The sequence below is a fragment of the Sebastes fasciatus genome, chromosome 11 (assembly GCF_043250625.1).
Source record: "Sebastes fasciatus isolate fSebFas1 chromosome 11, fSebFas1.pri, whole genome shotgun sequence".
In the NCBI taxonomy this organism is placed as follows: Eukaryota; Metazoa; Chordata; class Actinopteri; order Perciformes; family Sebastidae; genus Sebastes; species Sebastes fasciatus.
In genome coordinates this window covers 23189391-23201521 of record NC_133805.1, presented here as the reverse complement: position 1 = coordinate 23201521, position 12131 = coordinate 23189391, and the positions used below count along the sequence as shown (strand labels likewise).

The window sequence follows — 12131 nt, the reverse complement described above, 5'->3', positions numbered from 1 at the left end:
TATAAAAGTACAACTTTACAATTTTTAGATCATACTTTTATTAATAGTCAAAATCAGAAAAAACAATAACATTGTGTTCATTCATGCTTTATGAATGTTATGAAATTTTACACTACATATGTGTGCATATCTTTGATATTCAACTTGTTATGAGTTCATAGATACCAAATACTTGATTGTGCTCCTTGTGGTTTCTGAGATAGAGCCATTTTATAATCATACTATATCTAGTATCTAGGGCACATGGGACTACTGTTTTTATTTTAAATATAATGAAGCAAAAACAGTAGTCCCATGTACCCAAATACTAGATATAGAACGATAAGAAAAAACTCACTTTTCAGCCTTTTCAGACATTATTTAAATATACATTTTAAATATACTTTTTATTTTATTTGTATTTCTTTTTCTTTTTTTTAAATTCAAGAAAATGATCAAATATTACTTGATCATTTTCTTGATCAAGTAATATCAAGCAAATTCTGTCTCATCCACGTCTTACAACTCTGGTCAGTAGTTAGAAAAGTTTCATTACCGTATGATCGTAAGCAGCTAAATAAAAGCTTGAACTTAAGACATGACGTGAATGAACATATTTGTAGATAATAAGACTTTATAAAAATGAGTTTTACTGTAAAAACTAAAAATCACGCCGAAGATTCTAATTGGACTACACAGCCAAAGACTGATAAGTCATCAGATGCCTTGCACCGCACAGCATCAACATCATTGCACAATAAGCTCATGCCATAAGAGCACAGCACCACCAGAGTCACGACTTAATCCCACCTGCTCACCCACCAAACAGCAACCCTTCGCTTGATGAGACAATTTCTTTACAGAGAAAAGTGCCATGTTTCTGTTTTGAATCCTTTTTTTTGTTTAACAGTTTTTCTCAATCACTTTGTCTCATTTCTTTCTTAAACAGTCTTAAACATTCTCTAAACTGTAAGTGCCATTACCACAACTGTTTTACGGGACACCACAACTCTATTGCATGTCTGCAGAAGGTAGTAACTCACCCAAAACAATTCATTCATGCTTCAAAGCCTAGTGATTGTGTCAGTAAATTCCACCAAAATGAAGTTGTTTTGTCATCGTGTGAGCCGTACTGGTCAAAATGTTTACATGTTTTTCACCATGGCAGTAAACCCTAGAAATGTTTCTTATATACAAATCTCTGATTGTTGATGCTGACTGCTTACTGTATACAAGAATGCCAGTTTTGTCCAGCTAAAGGTTGAAGTTTACTGGGAAAGGTTAATACAATGTGTTGTACACAGAAAAAAAGGCATGCACATCCTTTTTGCGTGTGTGTGTGGAAAACCGGAAGCTCTACATACACTGTTTAATACACTTCCGGCTAAAGCCTTCAAAATAAAAGCTGGCGCAGGTGTTTTCGACATTAAATCGGGAACAAAGCGTACAGACATGAATAACAGGATTTATATTTTAAGGAATCCGTTTAGAATGTTGTGAAATGACCCTTTAGTATAGCGTGTAGGCCTTTAATATTGTTTTCTTAATTCGAGGAAATTTAATTTGAAGTGATTCATTTCCTCTCTTGTTTGGGGGCGTGACGTAGAGGCAGACTGGGCAGCTGTGATTGGTTTCATAGTATGCACAATTAATAATATAATAATAATGATAATACATATATATGTATATATGTATATTTGTATATGTATATGTATATATGTATATACATATACATACATACATACATATATATAATTATAATCAAAATAATATCTAAAATCTAATATATATAGATTATAATTATATTATATATAATAGCTCATTATAATAATAAATAATGAATTTAATATTACTAACACCTAACACAATAATAATACCGTATTAATTATTCAGTTCATGTAAGTCACGTACTGGAGATAAATGTGAAAAGCTGAAGCCTAACTACTGACTGAGTCTTAGTGACCAATCATCTGTCCTATTTGGAAAAGAATCATCAAATTAATATCAATCTTGGAATTTTTACCTTTATGTTTTCATCTTCAACAGTTTTAATTATAAGCCAGGACTGAGTGTTTTGCAGTTTTATTATTGTCACATTAAGCTATCACCCAAACTATTTTAATGTGCATGTGACAGAGTTTATAAACTTCACAAACTGTCTCATGTAAATTAAAAATGTAACATATTGTATGTCCAAATTGTAATGTTTTACTATCTATATACTATTTATAATATAGAACTATTTGAAAGTTGACAACAACCAGATTAATTTTATTGAGAAATTATTTGTCTTTAATAATCTTTGCATCAAAGTCATAAATATTAGTTGTTACTTTCACTTATAAAGATAGGGCTATGGCTTACCTGCATACACATGAGCTTCAACATGGATTACTTAAAGAAAAGAAGCATTTCTGTATATTTTAAATTGATGAAAGAAAAAATGCTCCGTCCTTCACTAAATTACTCTCATCCTTCATTCTTCGGTTAGCACTAGTAAGACAAATGCAATGCAAACTGAACTACAAGAAAAACATTTAAAATGTTACAAACAACATGATTGAGTGCTAAAACAGTGATTAAGGAAATATACGGCATGCAAAAGTGAATTCAACAATCAAAAGTTAAAAGCAACAATGAACTCTAAACACAAGCATCTCAACAGAGAAAACAAATAACTGCCCGTCACTGTTCATACTAAGTCAAAGTGATGTCAGGTAAGGAGAGAAAATAACCTACACTAACCTTTCCCAACTGGCAGAACAAACTTGCATACATAAAACATAAGTTTGAGTAATACATGAACATGAACCTGATGTAAAACTACACAACTGGATTGTCAAACTGAATTTGACGAGAGCGATGATCCATCACCATTTTCTTCATGTCCTGGTCTGCTCTGAGGAAGCTCATTTCAAGCTCATGTCCTGGGCCAGCCATCGGATCGTACTGGTGTCTGCAAAAGAGCGTACAGTTAACGATGAAAATACATGGCAATGCAGCTGATGAGTTTTTGTGTTCAAGGGTGATTAAAAGAAGGGTTCATATTAGGGCTTTCAATTGATTAAAACATTTAATAGGGATTAATCGCACATTTTTATCTGGTCAAAATGTACCTTAAAGGGAGATTTGTCAAGTATTTAATACTCTTATCAACATAGAAGTGGACAAATATGCTGCTTTATGCAAATGTATGTATATATTTATTATTGGAAATCAACTAACAACACAAAACAATGAAACATATTGTCCAGAAACCCTCACAGGTACTGCATTTAGCATAAAAAATATGATCAAATCATAACATGGCAAACTCAAGCCCAACAGGCAACAACAGCTGTCAGTGTGTCAGTGTGCTGACTTGACTATGACTTGCCCCAAACTGCATGTGATTATTACCATGAAGTGGGCATGTCTGTAAAGGGGAGACTCGGGGGTACCCATAGAACACATTTTCACCCCTTTGAAAATGTCCACGACAGTTTTACCTCGCCAAAACTTAGTTTGGAGCATTATTCAGCCTCCTTCTGTGTAGGTTAGAATGAAATGGTTGGTCCCAATAGACTCCTTATCTTGGTTCAGTTGGTTTTCTAGTTTCATATTCCAGTATCTTCATTCTAGCTTTAAAACCGAGTCTGCTACAACCTCCAAAAGATCGATTGCGTTAATGCGTCAAAGAAATTAGTAGCGTTAAAACAAATTTGCATGAACGCATTAAATATGAGAGCCCTAGTTCATATGTAAAATTGTGGTTTCTAAACAGGGATCAGTTATGATTATTTTGGTAACACATTTTTAGTAAATGAACTCACTGCTTCAAGTGTTCCTCAATGGCCTTGCGTTCATACAAGGTGCCATACACTGTTTTCACAGGATCAACAAACATCTTCTTGGTGAGTGGACAGATCAGATGTTGAGGTATGAACTGTGGCACAGGCTCCACCAATTCCTTAAATAAAAACAAAGAAAAGACACACTATAAAAGAGTAATTTAATGTAAAACCGGCAAGACACATTTATATATGTAAGACATAAAAAAGGTGATATCCGCCACAAATATGTATATATTGGTGCGCATTTACTTTCTCCATGTCATCCAGGGACTTTCCTGCAGTTTCCTCTGTATGTTTCTCGGCTTCTCGTTCATACGTCTCACGGTTCGTCAGGAACTCTTCAGCCAAAATGCTTCCAAAGAAAAAAATTAATATGTAAGTCAGATACATTATATCTTCCAATACGTTTGTCTGTTTGCTGCTTGTTCTACAGAGCTGAATCAACACCTCCCTTACACAATCTCACAAAAAAATAGCATTATAATGGCAGTATGATTACGAAGAGCTACTGCATTTCATTGTACTGGTGAGGCTGTTATTGTGTTTTTGAAACCCTTAACAGTTTGTCCTTGATTTCTATGCAGCCTGTAGAATGAAATAGGGCAGCAGCGGCGCCACTCATGAACATCAAAATCTATTTTGAAACCGTTTCATATGTCTGTCAGTTGTTTGTATCATGTCGAAAAAACGAACGCATAGTCCGAACGTCAGGAAGCGCACGGACACGCACATGATCGGCGTACTGTGGGATTGCTGTCACACTTTTAAATGGAGTTAATGAACTGACAAAGTACATGGAGTCGGATACAAGCACAGCAGTTTTAACAGCTTTTGTTGTATTAATCAGGGAAAATACACGCGCTGAAGTGCTTATATACATGGCCTTCAACACAGATTGCTTCCTGAACAGATTTCACGATCAGCAGATGGATTTATTAGTAGTTTAGTTTTTAAAAATCATGCTAAAATCACATATCTGCTATAAAAACATCCTGTGGTTGGTTTGTTTGCTTTCACACCACAAACGAACCGCAGGACTCTGGTGCTTATCAGGGTTCGATTGACAGCTTTCACACCAGACAAAATGAACCGTACTAACCGGGCAAACAGACCTGAGTTTGTTTTAACCGAACCAAATGGGTTAGGTGTGAAAGCAGCCTTAGTTGGAATGAGTTTTGAAATGGATCAAAGACATCCTCAGCATAAGAAACATCTCATGGTAAAAATGAGCTTTGGTGCCCATAACAATGACTTATTTATGAAAGTGTATACATACAGTACATCTCTCTCACCTGTCCAGGGGATCATCAGGCTCAGGGATGATGAGCAGTCCATACACAGCTTCTAGGATCTCTCTCATGGAGATGTGGGCGTTGTAGTTGCGGTCAAATATGTTGTGGCAGATGCGGCCCACACTGTTGACATTGCAATGGTACACCTGTTACCATGTTAAGAAAACACGCACATTTCTAACCGATAACATTACTTTATTAGTGATGAACAATTGCAATGAGCGTCTATATATTATGCAAATGAAACCCAAACAAATAACTCTTCAGTAATTTGTATTTTGGCAGGATACTTGTGTGACAAAGCGGACGAGTGGAGGTTTCGCTGGGTAGTCGGGACCAAACTGGCAGTACAGCTCAAACACGCCTTTCTTATACGGTGTGTCAGGAGGGCCTTGCATGAGGATCCTCCAGAACGCTGAAAAGATTACAAAAAAGCTTCAACCTTGTCGCTATTGAAAACTACATTTATTTGCATGAATAAAAAAACAATGTACCTGAAAACAAGGTATACACAGTACTGGGTATTGTGCATCAATGCAATGTATCATCCTGTACATCTATATAATAACAATATATGGCTAAAACTTCACCCCGTGCCAGTCATGTGAAATAAGAGAACATGCCACTTACTAAAGTCCGACTCTGATGGAAAGATTCTGAAGAAGGGATGTGGGTTACAATGCAGGCTCTTCAGCTCCTCCAGGATACGTTTGTCCTTCTCCAGAAGCCCCCAATCCCCCCTCGAAATCTTCTTTTTCACAGCACTATTTAGAAAGATTATCAATGCTTCAAATGTAATGCCAACACTTGAAGACAGTAAATATAATATAATAAGTATAAAATATAATTATTGCAGTTTGAAATCATAGGTCTAAGAGACTATACCACTTCTCTTTTCACATAATAAATAATGTATTTCCTATCATCAGCATGTTTTACAGCCACCAGCTTGGCTGGAGTCTTTGTCTTGTTTACACTATTTTTTGTAAGTATTGTCAGAGTAATCAGTTCAATTTAAAAAAAGGATGCCTCTTTTTATGTGCGACACCTTCACTTTGTCAACTCGTTCTCTGTTCGACAACTCAGACAAAGTATAACATCAGGTAAATAAAGTGGTCATCAGCAGATGGATAATATAATAATCTCACTGGAGTAAGGGGTGGGCAATATATTGAATATACTCAATGTATTGCAGCTTGTTCTATGTGGGATGTAGTAAATGACGAAGATCGAGTATATTAATCGTCACGTAATTTCTTTAAGCCGCCGGCATGAGACTCGCTTTGGTGTTTTGCTTCACCTGCAGCTCTCTCGCTCTCTTTATACATCCATATCACAGACACACTCTCCTGGGCGAGTGTGTGGAGTATGAGCATGGATGTGCGTATGGGGCGTGTGATTTTGTGTCTTAAGGGAAGCAGGAAACGAGCCATGAAGCATGCTGAGGTCGGAAAAGGTGATGAAGATGTCAGCCTCCACTTCGAAAAAGACGGTCAAACTAGCCCCCACGTTGTTTTGCGGTACAAGTATATAACCTACATGGAAGTATATAACCTACTAGGCATTACGATAAGAGCGTCTAAGAACTGGCTTCAAATAAAATCAACCAAGAACATACTTCAAAAATAAAAGTGTTCTTCCGGTGAAAGCGAAAGCAATTACGCATAAATTCAATAAGTCGGTCAGTCAGTCAGTCAGTCAGTTAATAATATATAAAGAAATAAAACAAAATAAATAAATATTAAATAAAATGAATGATATCGCCTGCAAACTGTATTTCGGAGAAAGAAAATTTTATTTCAATTCTGTGAATAATTAGTCAAACTTAATAAGAATACATTTCCAAAGACCAATCTGAAAGTACACCACCTCGTGAGTGTTCAGATTAGTTTGCTAGAATGATCACGCTGGTATGATCATATGCATCAATGGGTTAAATCAAAGTTATTTTATTTTAGAGAAAATATGTAAATACCGAGATATATAGTGTATATCACGATATAGCCTAAAATGATCGAGATATTATTTATAAGCCGTATCGCCCAGCCCTACTTACTTGACCAGGTTTATTATTAGCCTCTATGGAACTGCTGCTTCTATCACTCACCTCTCTGTCACCGTCGCTTTGCTGTTGATCTGGCTTGGCAAGGATGTCTCTGGACATTCGTCATACCCAATAGTAGTGAAGAAGTTCAACAAGCTCTGCTGTAAAAGGAGAGGTACAAATGAATCACATACATCAAGACAACACATCAAAGTTTATGCCTGTGTAACAGTAATGCGCTTCAGTTTCATATCACTATCAACAGAACGAGGGAAAACAATCTACAATAACTAACCTGACTGATGGAAGACGGGTCAAGTTTTTCCTTCAGTTTCCTCTGCTCCAAAGACAGAAGTGTCTCAATCTCAAAGAGCTTCAGACCCTCTTTGGTTGTCTGTGGTTTGAAACAGCAACCACCTGGAAGCAATGTGGATGTGAGGTTAACAAGTGTCTGAATAGAGATCTGTTTAGAGTACATATCAACATCCATCAAAACACATGTTTTGAGTTACAATACAGTTTCCTGCCTTACAATATGTTTACTAGAACAGTGTTTCCCAAACCTTTCCTTCCCGAAAAAAACTTCCCAAATTCTCAATAGGCTTCATCTATAAATCGTGAGAAGAGCGAAAACATTCCTGACCATTTTTACTGACATTTCCGCATCACCTTATATTATCTTGAATAGGTAAACCTGCTATTTCGAAGAGATTTACGTTTGATAAATAATTACTTTGCTTTATGCACGTGCTATTGAAAACATATACACATGTTAAGTACTTAAATGAGACCAAATAAATGCATTTAGGCGGAGTTAACATGCTCTTGTTTTTTTCCTCCCATCAGTAAAACAAACAGAAGGTACGCAACATTTCATATTAGAGTCAATGTTATAGTAGGCTACAATTATTAGAACAATACGAACATTCAGGCTCCCTCATGTGGTTCAAAGGTGTACCACAGATATATATAAAAAAAGACTATGAAATACATTCTGCACATTTATTTTGTGACTCTAATAAAATCTCTCAGTCTTTGGGAATGACTGTACTAAAACACTGAAGGCTAATTGTGACTTTGTAAAACACAGATGCCTGAATGAGCTAAATGTACTCTCCCTAAGCCGTGTAGAGACAACACGGCTTGTGGCATAAAGGTCCACCCAGATCTTTCTCTTAGTTTAGGACTTTCAGCCAGGAAACACAATTTAGAGTGACTCCTGGTGTTAGGCTAAAACATCATACCAACAACTGATGTATGCTTGAGCTGTCTGGTGTCAAAAACTTTGAACCTTGTAATGAAAATGCAATAATGTTAATAACAGTCAACAACATTAAATAAGACTCTACAATGATGAGTTGGATGAGATGTCTTGGATTTGCAGAATGTTTGATGGCATATACTATATATTGCATTATTTTACACTTGATGCAAGATTTAATAAGTACATCACAGGAATTCAATTTAGGAAGCTGTCTTTCAAAGATGCCATACCTGTTGCATTGCTGATTCCATGCAGCATAGTGTTGTTCACCTTTCCAAGAAGGATTGAGTCCACAATGATGTCAGATTTCAGCAGTTTGGCTGTAACAGCGTCTGGCTTCATGGAGGATCTATGGAAAGAATTGAGATCATCATAATCTCTAGTTGACATTTTGAAGTCATTGTTACTCCTAACATTTTCTTACTGTTCACAGTAAGATGTTCAATATATGTACGAAGATGTCAAATATAAAAAGGTACCATAACTGATAAGAACAGAGGAAGAAATGTACCCATAATCATTTCCATCAGTGAGACACATGATGCGAAGTCTGCAATCTGGGAACCTCGTCTTGACCTTTTCCAACTCAGACGCCCCATGTTGCAGGGCGTCGTAGAGCTTAGTACATCCACTTGCCTCGATGTTGCGTACGTGTTCCTACAATGAGAAAAAGGGTATATTACTGCATTAAATCCAGACGTAAATTGTAATAAAATTACGACAGATCTGAACACTGACTTTACCTTGAACTTTTCCAGATTTTCTGTAAATGTGTGGAGAATTTTCACCTGGGAGTCGAAACTCACGAGGCCGATGACATGATAAAAATCATAAGCCATGGTTCTTGTTGCAAAGTTGTCAAAGAGCTCTTTCACAACATTGATCTTCTTTATTTCTGCACTTGCATAGCACTCCTCGTTCATGGAGGAGCTTGTGTCTATCAGCACCTAATGAAAAATCAAGTCAAGCATAATCACATTTTAGGCGAGTCCTGTGTTCCCCAGCCAGTCCCACATTCCTCAAAAGAAATGATCAAACAAGAGACAGACAAAGACTTACCAGTATGGCCTCTTTTGGAGTCCTGGTTGTGACAAATGTTCGGTCATCTCTATAGTCACCAGTCCTGTGTGAAGTGTCAAAAACGCAACTGTCCGCAAAATGCTGTAGTGACTTTTACAGAGTATACAGTTTACTGCTGCTACATCTGTTCTCACTATTTTGTGTGCTACTGTATCAAACAACAAGGGTTGATTGGCACTTTGTCGTCCCTATTTGTGCAGGCAAAATACAAATTGCTGTAGAAACTAGAAAAAATCTATAGGATATGTAAAGCGTATACAGAAACGATAGAAGAGGGATTCATAGGCCTTTGGTATTGGCTTTAGAAAAAGAACAAAAAAAAAGATGTTTTCTGCAGTTACAGTACATCCTTTATTTCATTAAACATGTAAAAAATACAATAAAAAGTTAACTTTAACACGTTTTTAAAAGTTAAAAAAATATTTAAACACATTGCGAAAGAGTTTGAGTTGTTATTCACCAAAATATAATTAACCTACCTCTTATATTGTAATTTATTGGTCATCTCTATTGGTTGTTTATATAGACGTCATGCAGTCCACATTTCATTTTGTTTACTTTGAAAAAGGCCATTTTGAAATACAAAAATGTGATAAAAAAAGACCTGTAATATACTCTTTGTTTTTATGAAAGAAGCAGGACACAACATTTCAAAATAACGCTGAGTTTAAAAATATGTTATTTTACAAATGTATGATTGTAGTATATACTGTATATTACCTGTATTTATTGATTTAATTTTGTTGTTATTTAATGTCATATTTATTTATCTAACATTGAACAATTTGGGTCTGGAAGCTAAAATGCAGGAGCACGGTGATCACAGGCATCCAGAGTCAAACAAAACAATAATTCATGTTCCCAATTCCTCCATAAACAGAAATTTAAAAGAAAAAATATTTCATCACAGCATAACAGAAACTTAAGGTAAATACTGTAAGGTACTTACCTGGCTGCCAACACATTCACATCCACTGCTTTGTCTTTGCCATCCAAACAATCGTGCACTCTAATCATACCAGGAGATCCTTTTCCTTTAAACAAACATACGCCAATGTTGTCTGACAAAGAGAAAAAATAAACATTAAGTAAAACAATGTACAACACAAAGCTTCCCACAAACATGGTACTAAATATCAGAGGCAATAAGGAAACCAATGGGAAGCTCCTTTCAGATGAGTTTAGAATGTAGTGCATAATATTATTGTTTTTTTCTGCAGGAACTTTAATCTATAAATAATGCAACAAGAGATACAATCTTTTGTACGTAAAAGCAAACAGCAATAACCTTTACCTACCAATGTAGTGTACATCTCGAGGACAGTACTCGTTCAATACAGTCCAATAAAACTTGTACCTACTGAATGATTCTCCGTCTTTGTCTTTATACAAAATGAGACTCAAAAGTGCTTTGATGTCAAAAAGATTGTATTGAATAATCTTGATTTTGTCTTCAACCTTATTTGCCATCATCTATAGCAGCATAACTTGTAAAATATAATGTGATTAGGCATATAAAAGACATGCATGTTATTTGATATTTTATTTTGCATCGTTTTTATTTATATATATATATATATAATTTCTCTTTTAGGTGAGTTTTTTTTTATATAGATAAGCCTGTAGGGGTTCCTTCCTCATCTGCAGATGTATTTCATTTTTTATTTACTTTTTCTCTGTCTAACCTTTCAATGAATCTTACCCTTTAAGGAGACAATACCATTTCAAACATACAGTATATGTGTGCACAGTCAGAAAGTATTTAAAGGAGCACCTTCACTCAGTAGAAGAAGGCGTGCATCACACTGTCCCAGCTCCTTCAAATGCAGAGGTGGGGTCACATTGAGGTATTGATTGTGGGGAGACTTTAATTCTTCCACCATACTTCCAAAGGTCTTCTCCATGTTTATCTGAAAGCTGCCATTAGATTGTACAGGTTACTGAAAAACACGGCTCAAGTCTAAATCAAACAGAAAAAAAGCATCTCATTGAAGTACTTTTAAGAAAAGTAAAACTTTGAGGATACATACTTTTGACCAGTCGTCTTATCTTGGTCAATCCAAAGAGGATAAGTTTTGACGAATGGAGGCAAACTGAGCAGGATTTTTTCAATGTCATTGGCTCGCTGTACTGACGTCTCTCGCAAAACCTCTTCAGTGCAATGTGGAATTCTCTCTCCATCTAAACCAAAAGAATAGAAAATCAAGTGAAGCTGATAGTATATTCAGTAATATTTTAAATACAGTTCTGAAAGAAAAATGTGCGCAAGAGTTTGTATAATTACTAGGGCTGTCAAAGTTGACGCGATAATAATACGTTAAAGTAAATTTGTTTTAACGCCACTAATGTCCTAAACGCATTAACGCAACTTGCGATTTTTAGGTTGCAGCTCGCTCATTTTTAAAGCTAGAGTGAAGATACTGGCAAAAAAACCTAAGGAATCCATTGGTATCAACCATGGGTGCATCCCAAAGCTCTTATTTGTCGTTTCCTCGCTCCTCGCTTGAACCGGAAGTTGTTCTGGTGCGCCTGATTGAAGACCGTCCCAAAGCTCTTATTTCTGCATGCAGGAGCGAGGATCGAGGATCGAGGATCGTGGAGCAAGGAGGGATCTCTGAGGAGCGATGACCGAGGATACA

General features: G+C 36.0%; 1 protein-coding gene across 2 annotated transcripts in view; it reads right to left on the bottom strand.

Annotated features, from left to right (window-relative positions):
• Window positions 1-2248: 2248 nt before the first annotated feature.
• LOC141777421 (uncharacterized) overlaps window positions 2249-12131 on the bottom strand; it is a 28238-nt gene continuing 18355 nt past the window's right edge. For both annotated transcript variants that reach the window (XM_074651650.1, XM_074651649.1), the window contains exons 12-26: window positions 11523-11673; window positions 11267-11409; window positions 10442-10553; window positions 9472-9535; window positions 9156-9359; window positions 8924-9069; window positions 8643-8761; window positions 7444-7565; window positions 7212-7309; window positions 5735-5868; window positions 5395-5519; window positions 5105-5250; window positions 4062-4164; window positions 3792-3928; window positions 2249-2935 (exon numbers count right to left, since the gene is read on the bottom strand). In XM_074651650.1, the coding sequence (XP_074507751.1) occupies window positions 2803-2935; window positions 3792-3928; window positions 4062-4164; window positions 5105-5250; window positions 5395-5519; window positions 5735-5868; window positions 7212-7309; window positions 7444-7565; window positions 8643-8761; window positions 8924-9069; window positions 9156-9359; window positions 9472-9535; window positions 10442-10553; window positions 11267-11409; window positions 11523-11673 (1937 nt within the window). In that variant the 3' untranslated portion in view covers window positions 2249-2802. The remainder of the gene's footprint in view (window positions 2936-3791; window positions 3929-4061; window positions 4165-5104; window positions 5251-5394; window positions 5520-5734; window positions 5869-7211; window positions 7310-7443; window positions 7566-8642; window positions 8762-8923; window positions 9070-9155; window positions 9360-9471; window positions 9536-10441; window positions 10554-11266; window positions 11410-11522; window positions 11674-12131) is intronic.